The sequence below is a fragment of the Lampetra fluviatilis genome, chromosome 56, assembly GCF_964198595.1.
Source record: "Lampetra fluviatilis chromosome 56, kcLamFluv1.1, whole genome shotgun sequence".
In the NCBI taxonomy this organism is placed as follows: Eukaryota; Metazoa; Chordata; class Hyperoartia; order Petromyzontiformes; family Petromyzontidae; genus Lampetra; species Lampetra fluviatilis.
The window spans coordinates 3,728,956-3,750,370 of NC_136330.1; the positions used below are offsets into that span (position 1 = coordinate 3,728,956).

Consider the following 21,415-nt stretch of genomic DNA (forward strand, 5'->3'; position numbering starts at 1 on the left):
TACGAACCCGGCGACCCGAATTCGATTCTAACACCGGTGACGATTTTCTGAACCGGTCTAGGGCCTCCCCTAGGTCGACTCGGCCTCAAATGAGTACGTGGTGCGATGCGTAAAAATAATCGCCACTTGGGAGACAAAGGCGGCCGGGCCTGGTGCTGGCCACCCACCCCCTCGTGTGCTGTGCCGGCCTTCATAGGTGCTCGCTAACAGCACTTGCCCCATAATCAACGTTTTTGGGTTTAGATCGCGTTATTTATAAATGTGTCGTAACCCTCCACCACCCGACACGGCAAATCAGTAAAAAAGTGTCACGTTGACAAAAGACAAATAGTTCACTGCTTTAGCCCACCCGGTGTGTTGAAGCGTGAAACCACAACATTTACAATTTGAGTAGTACGACGTTTCGCTGGTAATTGCATCCGGCATCATTGGGCAATTCGCCAGAATAATATTGGTCGCGAAAGCCTACGTGTTAAGCGCTTGCCCCAACAGTCTGTTCAGGCTATGTGGGGGTGGCGGGGAATATTTGTCTTTGTGTGTGTGTACACACGCATCTCCCGCATGTTGTGTCCGACGTTAAATGTATTTGCTTTAATCTTGTTCAACCTAATCCGGCTACCAATTTATCAGCGTTGCCACACTGCGTGCCATGCGGGCTCTGGGCTTTCGGGCGAGTGCTCCGAATTGGATTATAATCAGGCGGGCGCCACTCGGCGACGTGGCACTACAATATAATTGCCAATCGCATTAACGGACCCAGCGGTGCTGTGATATCCCCCCTTCCGAGCGTGCGTGCTTGGGTTGATGCTTTTGCTTGCTCTTCTCGTGCTGGTCAAGGGCAGTGAAGGCGAGTGACTGGCACCGGTATCATTAAGGCAGCGAACCGAGACGGGCACCACGGTAGCAAGATGTTAACTACCTCGCCGGTTATACAGGAGGAGGTTCGTGGGTTCGATCCCGACCCAGATGTCTGCGCATTTTTCTCCGCGCCGTGGATTTTTCTCCGGGTCTCCCCCGGTGTTGCCCTCCACATTTCGAATCGACATCACGTGTTCAGCGTATTTGGCTGCTGTACATTTGCACGGGATGAGCCTCTTTGTCGAGCTGTCATTTGCTGCCAGGTCGCTTCTGATAAAGAGCTACATAGCTCAGTGGGCCTTACCTGGTAAAATAAAATAAAATGTTTAAAAGCCCTCCCCGAATTCAAATAAATATAGCAAGCTAGTTGTTGGTGGATGAGTGAGCGAATGTGTGGCTGAGCGAGCTCATAGGTCGTGCTACTGTATGAGAAACGCAGCCACGTTCGAATCGTTTTTGGTGATACGTTAAACGAAATTTGTTTACATGAGCTTAACCTTGAGCAGATTGATTGGCCAGTGGCTTTTACTATTGTAAACGGTTCTTAGTTTTTTCACCCTCCCTGGGTTGTTCAGTATGAAGAACGCTTTACTGTAACACACGCACGGTGCCGCACAAGCATAATGTATCGTGTGTTGGTCTATGAACAAGGAAGGCGCCTTCCTGACTCGGGACCACTGCTACGTAGCAAAAATATATATATTAAAAAATACCATTACGCGAAAACAACACACATGCTGGTCACATGCGCCTTTGTAGGAAATGCCATCGCTGGCCCACAGCATGGGGATGTCTAGGCACGTGATTTAACCCTGTAACCATGTGCGTGTGTGCGTGTGTGTGAGCCAGCCGCGGCAGACTTAATGTGTTCAGCAGGGAGGCAGGCAGCGTTTTATGAATTATTTAAGACGAAAGGAAAAAAATTGCTGGTCACATGGTCACAGTTGTTGCACATTGCAACACAGCGTGATTGGAGCTATTGCAATCCACCGCACGGGCACTCTTAAGATTCTAGATTTGAAGGTTTTGTGACTGCAAGGATTCATACTCTTAGGTTTTTTCGGTAAAGTCGCGTAGGCAAAAATAAAAAATAAAAAATAAGAACAAAATGACATTTCATTATTTGTTCATGTATTATTATTTTATTTTATTACTATTTTACCTACGTGACTTTACCGAACTAAACCTAAGAGTATGAACCTTAAAATTCCTTGACGACTCGTGCCGATATTTGTTTGTTGTTCTTTAGTTTAAAAAAAAAAATCTAGCTCAGCTGTGCAATATCGATGATTAAACCGGTGGTGCCGTCGTTACTGTGCTGAGTTTGATTCCCTGCCACGGCCACCATCAGTGGCAAGTGACACACGAACCAGTTCTGAGCAATTCTTTCTCCAGCCCGCACTGACCGTTGTGGTGAAGTATGATTCGACAGCCCCATCGACTGACTCGGCATGGGGCGGCCTCCATCCAGCAGCGGGATGGCGAAGTGTGGTGCTGGCTATGCACGTGGTGTGTAACCCAGCAGTGTGGAGGCTGCAGCAAATGGTTGGTGGATCACACGAATGTTGTGAATCTGCCTTCCAAAGGTTAAATTTCGATTTAAAGCTTTCGTGACTGCAGGGATTCATCTTCTTGGTTCTTTCGGTAAAGTCACGTAGAAGGGAAGTAATACAATTATTTTATTTTATTATGTTTTATTTTTATTATTGTATCACTTCCCTTCTACGTGACTTTACCGAAAGAACCAAGAAGATGACTTCCGAAGGTTGTCAAGGTGCCGTACCGTAGCTTGCCAGGAGAAGGCAGTACAGCAACATTTTGGACAGATATCTGTGACTTCCGTATGGGATCGAGTGTTTCCCCCTCGCACGCGCGGTTTTGACTGGGTGCTCCGGTTTCCTGCCACGTGCGAACACTCGTAAATGGATCTACTAAAAAAAACATTTCAATATATTGAGGACCCCACTGAGCTTGGGAAATTGTTAGTGCCAGCTCACAGCCCTGGCCGCTTGCTGTCTTCTAGATTTGAAGCTTTCGTGACTGCAAGGATTCATACTTCTTGGTTTTGTAGGTAAAAAATACAATAAAATAAATGAAAACAACTAAATTAAATCACTTAAGCGGTTGTGCTTTCGCTACGTTGTCCCCACACGTGCGGTGCGCCCGAAACGTCGTGATTTAATTTAGTTGTGATTTCATTTATTTTATTTTATTTTTTACCTACGTGATATACCGAAAAAACAAAGAGTGCTTGCTGTCTTTCCTCTCGTCCGCGGTTCCTTGTGCCTCCCGAGTCGTTGTCAGTTGTCGAGAAGAGTGATTTACCGTACGGCAGCGTTAAATTGTTGTTGTTGTTGTTGTTGTTATAAAGACCATAAAACATACACGCCGGTGAAAACGCGTTACGCTCACAAGTTGTGTGGGAGCGATGGCTGCATGCCACCCAGTTGGCAGGGCATTGCGATGGACGGTGTGAGAAACCTTTTCAAGAGGCGTGGACCGTGATGAATAACTTTTTTTATTTGAAGACGTCCAGCTGACGGCAGATGCCGCTTGAGTGAAAATCTCCCACCGTTCCCCCCCGTTCCTCGCCAAAACGAGGCTCGCTTTTTCGAGGGAATTTTCTTTCTTCCAAACGTCGATTTGGAGCACGAATGGGCTCAATAATTGTGCCCCGCGCAGGAATCAAAAGCAAAACGGGAAATGGTTTTACCATTCGTCCACCGCCAGTCAAACTCCGCTGTGTGTGGCTGGCATGGTACAGCGAAGAAAACCTCTCTTATCCATCCTCGTGATTTTCCACCCTTCCTGTTTATCCGCGCACCGAGTATTATTCCTAATGTCATCCTGTTAGGCGCAGCTTTCAGCGGATAAAAGGGGAGCTGCCCGAAATTGTCACGAATTAACGAAACAATCGATGGCCATTATTTATTTCTTAACACTGAAATGAACGACTCGACATTCCGTGGCTTAAATTTCGATTTAAAGCTTTCGTGATTGCAGGGATTCATTTTTAGATTTAAAGCTTTCGTGACTGCAGGGATTCATCTTCTTGGTTCTTTCGGTAAAGTCACGTAGAAGGAAAATAATACAATAATGATGTTTTATTTTTATTATTTTATTATTTTCCTTCTACGTGACTTTACCGAAAGAAATAATAAAATAATAAAAATAAAATACTAAAATAATAAAATAATATAATAACAATAAAATAAAATAATACAATAAAATTCCGTGGCTTGCAGGGGTCACGCAAAACCATTCAACGCAGCAGATACGAATTTCGCAAACGTCGATCCTTACCCACGTGACTCCATGTGTGCGTATCGTTAAAGCGAAAAACACACACACACGCTGACCCGATATTTACCTCTCTTAGGGGAACGTCCATAAATGACGTCACGCACCTCGGGGGGGGGGGTCAGACATTTGTGATGATGTGTGACGAGGTGGGGGGGTTGAGAAATGTGACGTCGCATCAAAATGCGCAACTTTAAATAAATATAGACAACACGTTCTACTGAATTAAATAGACTTTTTAATAAATGTTTTCTCCTACAACATCAGAGTGCAGCGGCACATTACATACGCACTACAATGGAAATAGTTTAAAGCGATTTGAAGCATATATTTTGGGGGGAGGAGGGCAGAGCTTTGTGACGTCATATTTGAGGGGGAGGGGGGGGTCTGACTTTTTGTGACGCCGTAAAAAATCGTCCAAAATCGCGTGACGTCATTTATGGACGGCCCCTTAAACCCCTTAATTCCCTCAACCCCAGAACTGGGATCTGAACTCGCTCACCCCTTCAGTCTGTGAGGACTCGCTGTACCCCAGGATGGTTTGAGGAACGCTACTGCGGAGAGATGAAGAAGATAACGACGACGATGATGATGTTGATGACGATGGCGTAACTATCCCTCCCGCCCGTGTCTCTTCTATAAATAAGGGAGCATCGCACGAAGCATCATCTCGTCAATTGTGTGGATATATATTTTGAAGTCGTCGTGGTTAGTAAGGAGAAGTGACGAAGTATTTTCAATCTTTTATTTTATTTCCCAGAGGGCGGCGGGGGGGGCACCCAATGTGTTTGTGGGTGAGAGTTGATACGCAACAAAGACAAAGATCCCCCGCGTAGCCTTCGCATCATTCCGGGGCAAGTGCTTGTCGGCGGGCACACAACGCACGCACGCACACACACACATTTTGGCCCATTTAAACGTAAACCCTTGATTTTATTTGCATATGCTGGAATGTGTTTAAACGCTGCGCAGTGGTGGGAAATAGGGATTAGGTCCTGGGTCCAGCAATTGGAGAGAGAGAGTGTGAGAGAGTGTGTGAGATAGAGAGTGTTAGAGAGTGTGTGAGAGTGAGAGTGTGTGAGAGAGAGAGTGTGTGAGTGTGAGAGAGAGTGCGTGTGAGAGTGTGTGTGTGAGTGTGAGAGAGAGAGTGTGTGTGAGAAAGTGTGTGTGAGAGAGAGAGTGTGTGAGTGTGTGAGAGAGTGTGTGAGAGAGAGAGTGTGTGTGTGAGAAAGTGTGTGTGTGAGAGAGAGTGTGAGAGAGAGAGTGTGTGAGTGTGTGAGAGAGTGTGTGTGAGAGAGAGTGTGTGAGTGTGAGAGAGAGTGCGTGTGAGAGTGTGTGTGTGTGAGAAAGTGTGTGTGAGAGAGAGTGTGAGAGAGAGTGCGTGTGAGAGAGTGTGTGAGAGAGTGTGTGAGTGTGTGAGAGAGTGTGTGAGTGTGTGAGAGAGTGTGAGAGAGAGAGTGCGTGTGAGAGAGTGTGTGAGAGAGTGTGTGAGTGTGTGAGAGAGTGTGTGAGTGTGTGAGAGAGTGTGAGAGAGAAAGAGCTAAATCTAATTGGTAACCAAGGCACCGGAATGCCCTGCTGGGAGCCATCATGAACCTGAAGAAGAGAAGCCCTTCAGAGGAAAAATAAGGGCTGGGTACAGTGTGTGTGTGTCTTGGTGTGTGTGTGTGTCTTGGGTGTGTCTTGGGGTGTGTGTGTATTGGGGTGTGTGTGTCTTGGGGTGTGTGTGTCTTGGTGTGTGTGTGTCTTGGTGTGTGTGTCTTGGTGTGTGTCTTGGTGTGTGTGTGCCTTGGTGTGTGTGCCTTGGTGTGTGTGTGTCTTTGTCTTTTGTGTGTGTCTTGGTGTGTGCGTGTCTTGGTGTGTGTCTTGGTGTGTGTCTTGGTGTGTGTCTTGTGAGTGGAGGAGCGGTGGTGCAGCGGTTAGCGCGCTGCGCTACGAACCTGGCGACCTGAGTTCGATTCCCGCTCACAGCCTCCATCGCTTCGTGACGATTATGTGAACCGGTCCTGGGCCTCCCCTAGGTCGACTCAGCCTCAGATGAGTACCTGGTACTGGCCACCCCCACCACCCCCTCGTGTGCCGTGCCGGCCTTCAGAGGTGCTACTCGCTGACAGCACTTGCCCCAACAGTCCTGTTTCGGCTATACGGGGGCTCTTTGTCTTTGGTGTGTGTGGAGCGTGTGAGTGTGTGAGACGCATCACTTGGCTCTCCCTGCTGCAGCCGGGACACATTGACACAGAGAGAGACAGACACAGAGACACACACAGAGAGACAGACACACAGACACACAGAGACACAGAGAGAGACACATTGACACAGAGAGACAGACACAGAGACACACAGAGAGAGACAGACACACAGAGACACACAGAGACACAGAGAGAGAGACACAGAGACACACGGAGAGAGGCAGACACACAGAGACACACAGAGAGAGACACAGAGACACACGGAGAGAGGCAAACACACAGAGACACAGAGACACACAGAGAGAGAGAGAGAGACACACAGAGACACACACACAGAGACACACACACAGACACACACAGACACACACACACACAGAGACACACACACAGACACACACACAGACACACAGAGACACACACACAGACACACACACAGATACACAGAGACTCACACACACAGAGACACACACACAGAGACACACACACAGAGACACACACACAGACACACAGAGACCCACACAGAGACGTGACAGCCTCGCCGAGCTGGGTTCTGGCTCACACCATGTGTACTCCCCGAACAAGCCCCCCAGTTGCAGAATCTTTTTTTTCTCTCCGCCTGATGACGACCGCTTGTGTCGCGATCGAAACGTCGTGAGTTGATTATTTTACGATTATTTTAATTTTATTTTCTATCTACGTGCCTTTACCGAAAGAACCAAAGAATATGAATTCAGGGGGGAGATTGTTAACAAAGAGCTGGATTTAAAATCGTGGCGCTGCCTTCCTCCGCTGAGCGAGAGAGCGGAATACGTGGATGAGTTAAGTGAATCGTCGAATGATTCCGTGGAGGTTGTTGTTGTTTTAAGACGTTATGAATTTAAGTTGACGGCGATTGGATTTTCGGTCTTGATGTTAACTTGATGGTTGTGAGATTTTTTTTTTTACAATGGAAAGTGTTTGTGTCTGTGTGTGGTTGTGGATGTTATGCCGAATGCGTGTGTGTGTGAGCACTGTGTATGTGTGTGTGCCCTCTGTAACTATACGCATGTTATGTAGTAGCCTGTGTGCATGTGTGCATATTTGCGTGTGCTGTGATTGCTGGACATCTGTGAAACAATTACTTTATAGCTCATCGGATTCCTCCAGTATAAATAAACATTATGATGCTGTATATATGCCTGCATCCAGTATATATTGTGTACATGTTGATATTGTGTGTGATTACTTATGTGTCCGCGTGTGCCTTCTATTATCTAGTGGTGTGTGCTTTTGCATCTCCTTGTGTGTGCCCGTCTTCATGTCCCGTGTACGTGTTTGTGTTTGATTTTGTGCAGTATGTGCTGTATATGCGCTTACATTGTGTTTTACGTGTGTTCTACCTGTGTTTACATGTGCGTGTGCCTGTGCGTGTCTGCCTGTTTACGTGTGTGTATGAATGTGTGTGTGTATTAATGTGTGTGTGTGAATGTAGCGGTTAGCGCTACGCTGCGCTACGAACCTGGTGACCCGAGTTCGATTCCCGCTCACGGCCAACACCGGTGACGATTCATCTGAACTGGTCCTGGGGCCTCCCCCTAGATCGACTCAGCCTTAGATGAGTACCTGATGCAATGTGTAAACATTAGCACTGGGGAGAGACAAAGGCGACCGGGCGTGGTGCTGGCCACCCACCCCCTCGTGTGTCGTTCCGGCCGTCACCGATGCTCGCTCTCGGCACTTGCCCCAGCAGTCTGTCGAAGGCTACACGGAGTATCTTTCTCTTTGCCTGTTTACGTGTCTGCGTGTTACCTGTATACGTGCATTTACGTGTTTGTGTGAGTAGCCACTCTGCCAATTCGCCTGTACCTTTGCCTTCTATGCGTACGTACGGTGAACTTCTTTCGCACCGTACATCGGAGCTGCGTGCGTATGGTGCCCCTCCGTGCGTGCCTGTTTGTATCTCTGTCCACGCGTACGTGTCCTGCGGAGTGCTTGGGTACGTTTTAATTGTGTTGGCGAGTCGGTGAATTTGCCCTTTCTTCATCTCACTTTGGCCGGTGTCTTGTCACGGCAGTAACAGCTTGCAGCAGAGGTCGCAAACGGGTTTTGATTCCTTACCCGTACCCGTACCCGGCCGCACCAGGGTCGCAAACGGCTACTCGTACCCGTACCCGGCCGGGTACGGGTACGGGTATCGGGTACCCAGTTGCGACCTCTGGCTTGCAGACAGACATTCAAGTGGCCAGGGAAGGAAGTCTAGTAGTAGTAAAAAAAAATGTAATCCCCCCCCCCATCTCTCTCTTTCTCTCTCCATCCGGTCAAGGTTATATTTATATCTCATTACATATATCCCAAGCTACAGGGGCTATCCTATCACAAGTCAAGGAAAAGCTCCGTGTCAAGGCGGTTGTGCCTCATGCGAGCAAGCCCCTTGCTCGACATTTGCTGAACTCCCAAACACCGATCTCAAAGGGGTGAGACGCCACGGTGGGGCGGTGATTAACCGGTAAAGTGTAGGTACGTGCTGTCATTGCAACCTTCTCCCAAGACGTCCGGCTAGCGTGGAAGAGTAGGCCAAAGTTAGCCTCTAGAGCAGTGGTTCTGTACCTTTGCTGAGGTACTTGCAACTCGTTTGGTTCTTAATCGTAAAAGAAAAAAATGTAGTAATGTTAATAAATTCATAGCTTTGATGAAACAAAGTAAGTTGTCCATGATAGAGGATTTTTTTTGGGTTAGATCGCGTAAATATATAAATGTGTGTCGTTAAACCCGGCACCACCTGACACAGCCAATTAGTGAGGGTTGTCACGTAAACAGAATTGGCAGGTTCTGTTTCCGTGACAAACCTTATTAATTCGCTGTGTTGGGTGGTGGCGGGTTTTAACGACACATTCATATTTCGATTTAAAGCTTTCGTGACTGCAGGGATTCATATTCTTGGTTCTTTCGGTAAAGCCACGTTTAATTTTTATTATTTTATTATTTCCCTTCTACGTGACTTTACCGAAAGAACCAAGAATATGACACATTCATATATTTACACGACCTAACCCAAAAAAAACCTCTTATGGACGAAATTGGTCGCGAGAGCCTGCTACGTGTTGCCCGTGCTAAATTTGTGTTTTTGATGATTAACCTTAAAAAAAATGAATATTGCCAATGTCTCGCACCCTCTGGGTGTGCGTGCACCCCAGGTGAAGAACCGGCGATGTATGATAATTGTTTTTGTACCCTTTTATCTGGCAACAAAACTGACACTTTTTTTTACAAGGAGTCATGTTTGCATAGACCACAATACCTGCAGTCGTAATGCAAACAAAAAACACAACTCTGATAATGTATGCACTGTCCTTGAAGTTGATTGGTCCACACCCGAGACAGCTTTCCTTAGAGCCTAGTCTCACATGGGTTGGACCAGATGACGCCAAAATGCGCACAACTCAAAGACAATGCACCATCAGAGTATGAGAGCTCGGGGTAAAAGAAACAATTATCATATTTTTCTACTGGCAAATGAGGTTCCCATGGTGTAAATGCCGCCTTGTTATTTTACTTTCTTTTCAACGCAATCGTCCCAAATCATTCCTGTGCCGTTCCCTTATTTTGCCGCGGGAAAGGGAAATGCCTGAGGAAGATGGGGAACGTCTTGATGGGGTAGTGGAGGGGGGTGGGGGAAGGGGGGAGGGAGGGAGTTCACCAAAATAGAAGAGGGGGGGATTTTCCAGAGAGATGAAGTAACATCGGATGTTATTGAGAAGAGTGGGGGCGGTTCAAGAAAAACCGTCAGAGCGCTCGGTACAAAACAAAGAACGAAAAAAAATGAAATCCACCCCCCACCCCCACGTGTGTAGCCTTCAACAGACTGATGGGACGAGAAGCTCCGAAGGCCGGCTCGGCACACGAGGTGGTGGTGGGTGGTGTGGCGAGCACCACGCCCTGCCGCCTTTGTCTCTCCGGTTTGTGATGTTTTGCACACCGCACCGGGTGCTGATTTGAGGCCGAGTCGACCTTAGGGGGGGGGGGGGGCCGGGGATGCGGGGCTAGAGGTCCAGGACCGGTTCGGATAATCGTCACCGGTGTTGGCCGTGAGCGGGAATCGAACTCGGGCGGGCGGATTCGTAGCGCAGCGTTGCGCTAACCGGAACGCCACCGCTCCCGCTTAACAAAACACACGCGCGCACGCTGTGGTACAAGGGCACACGCGCGCACACACACACACAACACCTCCTGCGTGTATCATGTGAGGATCAGAGGCTGTTTATAGCGAGAGAGGAAACAAATATCCCATTGGCTTTTTCCCCTGTCGCTCTGTGGGTTGTGAAGATGTTGCAGAGCGAGACGTGGGGGGGAAGGGCTGCGGTTTATATCGCGACTGCGTGTCTGTCCGTGCGACTTCTTCGTGTTCCGTTGGATCCCAGTAAAATATGGCAAAGTTGGGCCAAAGTTGGGCCAAAGTTGAGCCAACGTTGAGCCAACGTTGAGCGAACGTTGGGCCAACGTTGGGCCAACGTTGAGCCAACGTTGAGCCAACGTTTACTTCTTCTCGGCACTGCTGCTGATGTCGAGCAACAGCTGTGATTTTACTTCGAGGCGGATGAGCCCCGTGGATTGCCCCAGGAGTAGCGGATTGGTGCATCGCTGCTGTGATGGGTCTCCCTGTGAGTCTGTGTGTCTCTGTGTGAGTGTATGGGTCTCTGTGTGAGTGTATGGGTCTCTGTGTGAATATATGGGTCTCTGTGTGTGTCTATGGGTCTTTGTGTGAGTGTATGGGTCATTATGTGAGTCTGTGGGTCTCTATGCGAGTGTATGGGTCATTGTGTGAGTCTGTGGGTCTCTATGCGAGTGTATGGGTCTCTCTGTGAGTCTGTGGGTCTCTATGCGAGTGTATGGGTCATTGTGTGAGTCTGTGGGTCTCTATGCGAGTGTATGGGTCTCTCTGTGAGTCTGTGAGTCTCTATGCGAGTGTATGGGTCATTGTGTGAGTCTGTGGGTCTCTATGCGAGTGTATGGGTCATTGTGTGAGTCTGTGGGTCTCTATGCGAGTGTATGGGTCTCTCTGTGAGTCTGTGGGTCTCTATGCGAGTGTATGGGTCATTGTGTGAGTCTGTGGGTCTCTTTGCGAGTGTATGGGTCTCGGTGTTAATCTATTGATCTTTTCATGAGTCCACAGGTCCCAGTATGAATGTATGGGTTTCGATGTGAAAATATATCTCAGTGAAAGTCTATGGGTCTCTATGTGAATTTCTAGATCTCTGTGTGAGTCTATGGGTCTCTATGGGAGTGTATGGGTTTCAGTGTGAATCTATAGATCTCTGTGTGAATCAATGGGTCTCAATGCGAGTCTATGGGTCTCGGTGTGAATCTATTGATCTCTGTGTGAATCAATGGGTCTCAATGCGAGTCTATGGGTCTCGGTGTGAATCTATTGATCTGTCTTCTTGTTTGTATAGCTGATGTTGATGCAGAGCGACTGCTGTGATTTTTACATCGAGGTGGTTGGTGAGCCAGCTGATTGCATCAGGAGTATCATCGCCGCTGTGACGATGCCTTCTCCCCCCTCTTCCTCCCCCCCCTGCTCCCTCTCCTCCCCCCGTGGCCTCTCCTCCCCCTCCTCCCCCCTCCTCCTCCATGTCTGTGAACCGGGCGTTGAGTCGTTATCTGTTTCGTGTTTTTTTTTCTGGAGTTGGGTGACCTTCCGTGGTCCCCCGGAATTTTTATTTTTATTTTTCCATTTGTGCGTCGACAAATCCACGGCCTGCGTGCGGATGCCGTTGAGGGCTCGTGCCACCGTGAGCTTCGCGGACGATCGAAGCCCCAGGGCTCTTTGGATGTTGCATGTCGCGCGTTCAGCTGCAGATAAAGCCTGCCCTGTTTCTGCATCATTGCACCCACAGTGGGCTGTAGCTTTGAAAGGCCCGTGGCTGACGGTGGCGATGCTTGACCCCCGTTTGGCGGTGATTGCTGTGAAACGGCAGCGCGTCCGTAATTAGCGCAGGTTGCTTGTCGCGGGGGTGGGTTTTTTTTTAAGACGCCTTTAAAAAAAAAGATAAGATTCAACAAGTTTAAAAATAAGCTCACCCCATGGGGTCAGCTTGACCCTTACCAGTCACACCTCTACCCACGCCCGGCCTTTCCTGAGTAAGTGAAGCCCATTGTGCGCGCCCGTGCGTGTGTCATCGGAGCGGTGGCGTCGCTGTTAGCGCTACGCTGCGCTACGAACCCCGGGGACCCGAGTTCGATTACCGCTCACGGCCGGCACCTGCGACGATTATCTGAACCGGTACCTGGGCCTTCCCTTGGGTCAACTCGGCCTCAAATGAGTACCTGGTGCAACGTGTAAATATCGCCACTGGGGAGACAAAGGTGGCCGGGCGTGGTGCTGACCACCCACCCCCTCATGTGCCGTGCCGGCCTTCATAGGTGCTGCTCGCTAACAGGACGGGGGTGGCCAGCACCATGCCCGGCCGCCTTTGTCTCTCCGGTGGCGATGTTTACACACCGCGCTCAGGTACTCATTTCAGGCTAAGTCGACCCAAAGGAAGTCCCAGGTCCGGTTCAGATATTAGTCACTGATGTCGGCCGTGAGCGGGAATCAAACTCGGGCGGCCGGGTTTCGTAGCACACTGCGCTGACCGCACACATGCACACACGCACACGCGCACACACGCAAGTACACACGCAAGTACATACGCACACACGCACACGCGCACACGCACACACGCACACGCGCACACGCACACACGCACACGCGCGTACACACGCACACGCGCACACGCGCACACGCGCGTACACACACAGCAACTGGCATTCACCATTCAGTGCCAGTGACATCACCGCAGTGCTTGTGCCAGGCGAACTGCACTTTGACGCTTGGTCACGTGGTGGCTGGGCATGCCGGGCTATGAGACACAGCCCCACGCACCATCGTCATCATCATCCTGGCCGGTGTGAAGATCTGTGCGAGCTCCTCGCGCAGTCCAGTCCGATCTGTCGGTTAGGCCAGTGCGAACGATCAAAGTCCACGCAGGTGTTCCTTGCTGAAGGTCGCCCACGTTTGTCAAACGTATAAAAGACAGAGGGGGGGTTTATTGTGCCTGAAAAGATCTGGCTCGTACGAATGACAAAGGAATATGTCATCCTCCTTCATATCCTTTACAGTCTATTGGAGAAAGTGTCGTTTGTGAGCTTCTTATTGAGCGGGGGTATGACGCACGAGGGCAGGAACATGACTGGCCGTCATTGTATTCACAGCGGTGATGTTTACACAGTGGTACTCATTTAAGGCTGAGTCGACCTTGGGCACCGTTCTTCGTCGCAAGGCCCCACGGGCCACTGGTGGCCGTTAGTGCGGCCCCCTGACATGCGCCCGCCCCCCCGTGACAATGCACAAATGGTGACAACTCCCCCATCATCATCGTCGTTGTCGTGCTGCTGTCAAACCCACAAAAGTGCCACCCCCCTCCCGCACCCCCCTCCCGCACCCCCCTCCCGCACCCCCCTCTGAAAATGAGTGAAGGATGCGCTGGCGTCGTGGGGTTGAAGTCCGGGACCGGTTCGGCTCTTCGACGCCGATGTTGTCTGTGAGCGGGAATCGAACTTGGGTAGCCCGGGTTCGTAGCGTAGCCCTAAAAAATAAAATATCCCCCCCCTCGTATAGCCTCAACATACTTCCGGGGCAAAGTGCTGTGAACCGACTGGACGGCCGGGGTCGGTCGGAGTTGCCCGTTTGACGAGCGGTGACCTCATGAGTACGTGACCCCCTCCTCCCCCCTCTTCCCCCCCCCCCCGTGTCCCCACTGCCCCTCTGTGGTCACGCAGATGAGATCATGGAGGCGGAGTGCAGGGAGCTGCGGGCTCGCGACCTGAAGGTGCTCCTGGAGCAAGGGCCTGCCGTGCTCACAGGTGAGTGGTGGTGGTCGTGGGGCGGGGGGGGGGGGCTGGAGGAGGCGAGGGGGGGGGGGCCTTGGGGGAGGGGTGATCCACAGCGTCTACAGGTGCTCGTTCTTAGGCTACGTAACTCTTTTTGAGAAGCAATTTGGCTCTCACAAACGATAGCCCCAACGGAAGTGGCTTGTCGCGTGGAAATGTATCGCAGCCAAATGATCTAAAGCGCACCTTGATTCTAAATGTGGAGGGGAAAAACCGGAGGACCCGGAGGGAAAATAAAATTCCACGCGACGTCACAGACTCCAAATATACAGGCGTCGGGAGTCGGGATCAAACCCACGACCTCCTGCGTACGAGGCGAGGGAGGTAACATTTGACTGCAGGCTTCTCCCGTGCCACGCTGGCCAGGGGAGTTGTTTGGCCGAACTTCGCAACGCCGGTCGGTGAGGGTTGGTAGAAGGTGGCCCAGGAACACTTCCAATGCTACGCAGATCTTACCCGCAAGTAAACACAGATTGAATGCAGACCGTGGTGGATAATATTAGTTTCAGTGAATCCATACAATGCGGATGCATTTACAGGCAGTTCCCCGACTTACGAACATACACACACTTACACTATGAGACCTCCTTTACCAGTGGCAAAATATAGTAATAGGTTTTTACCCTTGCAACTGGTACAAAAACTGACACCTTTATACAAGGCATCATGTTTGCAATAACCACAACACAAGCAGTCAAAATGCAAACAGAAATAATTATCATCATCAGAGTTGTTTCTTTTTGTTTGCATTTTGACTGCTTGTGTTGTGGTTATTGCAAACATGATGCCTTGTATAAAGGTGTCAGTTTTTGTACCAGTTGAAAGGGTAAAATCCTATTACTAATACACACACTTACGAACGAACTTCCATAAGATGCATATTTTTTACCATCCGACTTGTGAACTCGTGCTCGCGGACCGAAGCGCGTAACTGTTTTGTTTAGTTGAGCGATCCTCCGCGTGATGCAATGAGTCACAGCATCCGGTTGGGAGCGGGTGTTTTTTTCTCTGTTTTGGCAAGATTGAGAAATGGACAACGCGCTTCTCGTCTGTCTGCATAGGACCACATCTGCAAGTGCAATGCAGAAATGAATATTTCGGTGTTGCATATGATCTGAACGAGGAAAAAAAAACGTGTTTGGCAATCGGTTTCAGGATGATAATTCTGAGTGGACGTGCGTGCTTGGCTTTGCTTTCTGATGCGTAGGCAAAAACAGTAAAAAAATAAACGAAACGTCTCAAGCCTGAGGAACTAACGGTCGTGATTTTGACCGCCTTGATGGGCGGCGGCGATTTTGAGAGCGATCGGTGCCGTGCCGGGCAAAATTATCACAACGTCGCATGCGCATTTGAAAACAACATACCACAGACCGCCCGGCTCACACCTCACCTCTACGCTTTGCTTTTGAACCTCCGATTGGTCTAACACAGGGGCGGGTAACGTTTTCATTGCCGAGAGCCAAATAGGCCTTTCCAGTACCATTTTTGTCGGGCGACCAACACATTAGCGCACACACACACGCACGCCTCTGCCACGTCCGTCACGGCAAAAGGCCATTGCGGTGACAGACATTAGTGAGCGTGCTAAAATTAGACCGCGCAATGTTGATGCCACGTTGAAAATATTTCCCCTCCCGGTGCCCGGCCAGTGCTGCTGTTTGCTTGCGGGCGATGGAAGCGGTTGTGGGTGGGCCGCTTCCAAGTGGTAGGTAGAGATCCGTCCGTCCACCTCAGAGGTCGCAACCGGGTACCTGATACCCGTACCCTACCCGATACCCGGCTACCCGTACCCGGGTATGGGTACGGGTACCCGTTTGCGACCCTGGTGCGGCCGGGTACGGGTACGGGTAAGGAATCAAAACCCGTTTGCGATCTCTGGTCCACCTGTTCCTGGTTTTTTCTCGGGATTGCCCTCTATGTAGAGGCTGCCGCTGTCGTGGGAATTTGGAAGAGTTTCCCGAGACGTTAAGCGTGCCATTGTTTTTTTGTCGGTCGCGTAATGATCCACCACTCAAGATTACGCACTCACACGTAGTTACCACCTCTTCCGGCATTGTGAGAACTTCTTGTCATATGTCCCAGCGTTTTGTACCGCAGAGGTGGCAAGCCTGTTGGTAGGCCTCATGTGGCAATGGCCGGTGACGCCGGGGCCGCGGTGGCAAGATCTTAACTCCTTCGCCTGGTGCGCAGGAGGTCGTGGGTTCGACCCTTGATGCCTGTTGTATAGTTGGAGTTTGTTCTCCCAATGGTTGTCTGGATTTTTCTCCATGTCCTTCGATATATTTCCACTTGGTTGAGATATCATTTGTAATGGCCAGGCCGCTTCTGAAAAAATAGCTCAGCGGGCTTTACCTGCTAAAATAAAAAATTGTTTAGATTTAGTTTGAAATGAAACCTTGGGTAATATCTGGTCCATGAGAAAGTCACACGTATCTCAAAGTAAAAACATGAAAATAGAAGTGTAAATGGGAAAATGTTTGAGATGATTTTACATTAAACTGTTTGTGACAGGCGTATTTATGCTGCAAATTCCTGTAACAGTAATTTTTTTTTAATTATCGTACGTTGATGAATTTGAAAATGGAAATGAGCGCAGCGTAATTGTTCCGAAAAATTATACATTTTTGAGAAAAATGAGAAGTTTAAAATGTTCCTGCGCACACTTCCAAAACATTACAACAAGGGAAGTGCGTTTTTTTGCAGGGCGAGTGAGCGACAGTTCTGAAGTTATAATCCGCAAATCGTGATGGGAGAACTTTAATAATAATGATGGCCGATTAAAGAGGAGATGAGCTACGTGAATGCATCTCTTCATGACAGTTTAGCTAAAGATGCAGATGATGTCACCCAACATTTCGTCAAGCAACGGATACAAGTTTTATGTGTTTTTCCACTCAGCGTTATTACATCTGTGTGGGATAACTGCAGTTTTAGAAGAAGGGGAGTAGAGTGAGATGAGAGGGGAGAGGCAGGAGAGTGCGTGGAGGGGAGTAGAGTGAGATGAGATGGGAGAGGTAGGAGAGTGCGTGGAGGGGAGTAGAGTGAGATGAGAGGGGAGAGGCAGGAGAGTACGTGGAGGGGAGTAGAGTGAGATGAGAGAGGAGAGGCAGGGGAGTGCGTGGAGGGGAGTAGAGTGAGATGAGAGGCGAAAGGCAGGAGAGTACGTGGAGGGGAGTAGAGTGAGATGAGAGGGGAGAGGCAGAAGAGTGCGTGGAGGGGAGTAGAGTGAGATGAGAGGGGAGAGGCAGGAGAGTGCGTGGAGGGGAGTAGAGCGAGATGAGAGGGGAGAGGTGTAGGCAGGGGGCAATTCCATGTGAAACACTGCAGTCAGTGACTGCAATCTTGAAATTGCTCGGTGGGGGTTGGGATGGGTGGGTTGATTGGGAGCCAGTAGAGCTCTCTGGCGATTGGGCTGATGCGTTCTCATTTACGAGTTTGGATGCTCTCGCATCGAGAGTCTCCACCTCTAACCCCCTGGGGCAATCAGGCAGTCTGTGGCTGGGCACCGTTGCGGTGCTGCGGTGGGGGAGATGTTAATTAATTCTAGATTTGAAGCTTTTGTGACTGCAAGGATTCATATTCTTAGGTTTTTTCGGTAAAGTCACGTAGGTAAAAAATAAAAATTAGTAAAATAAAAATAAAATAAAAATCACGACGTTTCGGAGGCAACACAAGCTTCCGTCTTCAGGTGGAACCGACACAGCACGCTTGCTGTATCAAGTGGCCGTAGCCGTCGATCTCGCGATGTTCACGACACTGCGTCCTCGTTTGCGTACGCGCGGCAGCGAAGCGATATCCCGGCGATGTTTATGTCGCTTAGGAGTTGTCACATCTGGAGGGAATCTGCCCCCGAGGCATTCATTATTTTCTCCACAATGGAGGTTTCTTTTTGGGTTCGATCGCGTGATTTATATAAATGTTGTGCCGTTCAAACCCGCCACCATCACCACCCGACACGGCCAATTAGTAAGGTTTGTCGCGTGAACAAAACACGCCAATTCGTTACTAGTTCAGCTCACCGGTTGTGTGTTGGCGAGGTGAGCCCACAACATTTACAATTTGAGTACCGTGACGCTTTGCCGGTGATTACAACCAGTCTCATCAGGCGACAGCCAGAGTTGATGAAGTTCAACATTCATTTTTCGATTTAAAGCTTTCGTCACTGCAGGGATTCATCTTCTTGGTTCTTTCGGTAAAGTCACGTAGAAGGGAAATAATAAAATAATAAAAATGAAACATAATAAAATAATTCTCACGACGTTTCGGCCACAACGCAAGCAGCCGTCCTCAGGTGAAGAACAGGTCTGTCGGGAAGACCATTCAGACTGTCTTCTTGACAGACCTGTTCTTCACCTGAGGACGGCTGCTTGCGTTGTGAGAATTATTTTATTATGTTTTATTTTTGTTATTTTATTATTTCCCTTCTACGTGACTTTACCGAAAGAACCAAGAAGATTCAACATTCATATGTACACACAAACACGCAATATTAGTATAGATCAGACCATAAAGCACAAGCTCAGTGGAGGCGGAGCGACGATATCAGCTCACGCGCGGGTGCGGCGGGGAGCGAGATCGATCGCGGCATCGCTAACCGTCAACAATGGAGACGGCCCGTCATCTAGCAGTGGACGGACCATGGCTGATGATGCTGCTGCTGCTGCTGATCATCATCATCAGCTGAGCGGAGCGGGTGTGCAGCGGCGGGTGAGAGGCTGCCCCGCTGTTCTGTCCACGAGAGAGAGTGGGAGAGAAGGAACAGGCCTTCCGTTTTTGACATCGCACGCATTTTTGCATCTCGTGAAACCGTTACGCGGGCTGCCCCGCAGCAAGGCCCGGATGCGAATGGGCGCACCGCACGCTTTGTGTGCGTTCGCCTCCCTGCTGCTCGCGAACGCCGGGCAATTCTATGCCGCAAACGAACCGCCAGAGTTACATTGCCGTCGTCACGCGAACTCCGCTCATCCTCGCAGCGGCGGAAGCGGCGGCGGCTTTTGGCTCGGCCGTCGAACAAAGGCGACGGCGGTCGCTGCGTCGCGCAGCGCTTTCAGAGACACTTCTGCGGCCGTCTGGAACACTCTCTTCCTTCCGGTGTTAGGAAGGCCGCTGGGAGCAATGTGCTTTTTACATCATCTGGATTGAAAATCGTTTCTTGAGAGCTGCTTTTTGTGTTTAGTTTGTTGTCCTTCCCTCGCGCCTCCGATTCAGCACGGTTGGCTACGTACGGCGCGAAAGAAGTTCAACGTACATGCACACGGGGTACGTACTTTCTTGTTGTTAACGATGTACACGAGCGCGAACGTCTACAGTATTGTCCTGCGCCGTTGTCACCCCGCTGCGGATCATTGGTGCTTGTTCGAGCGCCAATGTACTTCACGACGCCCCTCAACCCGGCTGTTGCCGAACATGGGCAGCATCTACACGGGAGCACAGAAAAGTACAGTACAACAATGGATCATCTCCTCTGTTGCACGCAGCCCCACAGCAGCACCCTGTACTAGAACACCGATGCAGCGGTACTGGGGGTGGTTACCCATCCTGTGGGGAGCGGTTAGCACTACGCTGCGCTACGAACCCGGCGACACGAGTTCGATTCCCGCTCACGGCCAACATCAGTGGCAATTATCTGAACCGGTACTGCGCCTCCCCTATGTCGACTCAGCCTCAAATGAGTCCATGGTGCGGTGTCTAAACATCGCCACTGGGGGAGACAAAGGTGGTCGGGCGTGGTGCTGGCCACCCACCCACCCCCTCGTGTGCCGTTCCGTCCTTCATAGGTGCTGCTCGCTAACAGCACAGCACTGTTCAGGCCGTACGGGGGATCTTTGGTTACCCATCCAAGCGCGATCCAGGCTCAACCCCGCTTAGCTTGTGAGATCTGGCGAGATCGGGCACTGCCAGGGCTACCGTGGTGCAGACGGCCGCTCCGCCCACCCGCCCTGACCAACCTGGCGAGGCGGTGCAGTACGGTCGAGCAGCCCACACGGACCCCGCGAGGCTCGCGGGGAGAGGGCCCTCATCCAGCAGCTGATTGGGCAGAAGGGCGGCGCGCACGTCGTCCGCGTGATGTATTTCACGCGTTAATGGATCTCGCGTGACCCCAGGGTCACCTTGACCTTTTAAGGAATTGGGCGTCCTAGGTCTCGGCGGAACGCCCACGTCGTTTCTGAGTGTAAGGCGAAAAAAAAGGTGGGTGGGGGGGGGGGATTGATTGATCGTTAATTAGCTAAGCGAGGCAGGCCGTTTCGCCGCCCGTTGCGTAATTGACTTCTCCACGGAGTGCAATTTGTCCGCTGGATTGCCGATCGCCGGTCGCCGATGAGATCCACGCGCAATTGGGTGGCCTTAAATCAAGCGGCGGATAGAGAACGGATGCATTTGCGTCTGTAAAAACAATTGGCTGTTGCCGGCGACCCGAGTTCAATTCCCGCTCACGGCCAAGACCCAGTGACGATTATTTGAACCGTTCCTGGCCCTCCCCTAGGTCAACTCTGCCTCAAATGAGTACCTGGTAATATGTGTAAACATCGCCACTAGGGAGACAAAGGCGGTCGTGTGCGTGGTGTTGGCCATCCACCCCCTCGTGTGCCGTGCCGTACCGGCCTTCATAAGCACTTGCCCTGTCAGTTTGTTGAAGGCTGTACAGGGGATCTTCTGTATTTGTACATTTGTGTGTGGGTTCACACACGCGCGCATATATATGTGCGTGCGTGTTGAGTGGTATTACAATCCTCGCCACGCAAGTTTAATTCGTGGGCATGTAGCGCATCAGTGGCACAACGTATGGCCTGGCCTCCCCTAGGTCGACCCAGCCTAAAATGAGCGCTCTGTACAGTATAGCTGCCATCAGCACTGGGGAGACAAAGGTGGCAGGGCAAGCATGGCGGTGCTGACAACATTATTTCCTCGTGTGCCACGCCTGTCCAATTAGCACGGTTGCCTATGTACGGTGCGAAAGAAGTTCAACAAACATAGACTCACACAGAGACCCATTAACTCACACGGAGACCCATAGACTCCCACACGAAGACCCATACACTCACACACGGAGACCCATAGACACTCATACAGAGACTCATAGACTCCCACACGGAGACCCATAGACTCACATAGAGACCCATATACTCACACAGAGACCCATACACTCACACAGAGACCCA

At 50.3% G+C, this 21,415-nt stretch overlaps 1 protein-coding gene across 8 annotated transcripts in view; it reads left to right on the plus strand.

Annotated features, from left to right (window-relative positions):
- The window catches only part of LOC144950095 (guanine nucleotide exchange factor DBS-like), a 105,456-nt gene that overhangs the window by 33,639 nt on the left and 50,402 nt on the right, over positions 1–21,415 (plus strand). For 3 of the 8 annotated variants that reach the window (XM_078880141.1, XM_078880136.1, XM_078880143.1), the window contains exons 1-2: positions 6,887–7,165; positions 14,145–14,228. In XM_078880141.1, coding sequence (XP_078736267.1) covers positions 7,162–7,165; positions 14,145–14,228 — 88 coding nt within the window. In that variant the 5' untranslated portion in view covers positions 6,887–7,161. Of the gene's footprint in view, positions 1–4,874; positions 5,013–5,736; positions 5,795–6,886; positions 7,166–14,144; positions 14,229–21,415 lie in introns of those variants that run through there. The other 5 variants (XM_078880138.1, XM_078880140.1, XM_078880142.1 and 2 more) reach the window with 5 other exon arrangements.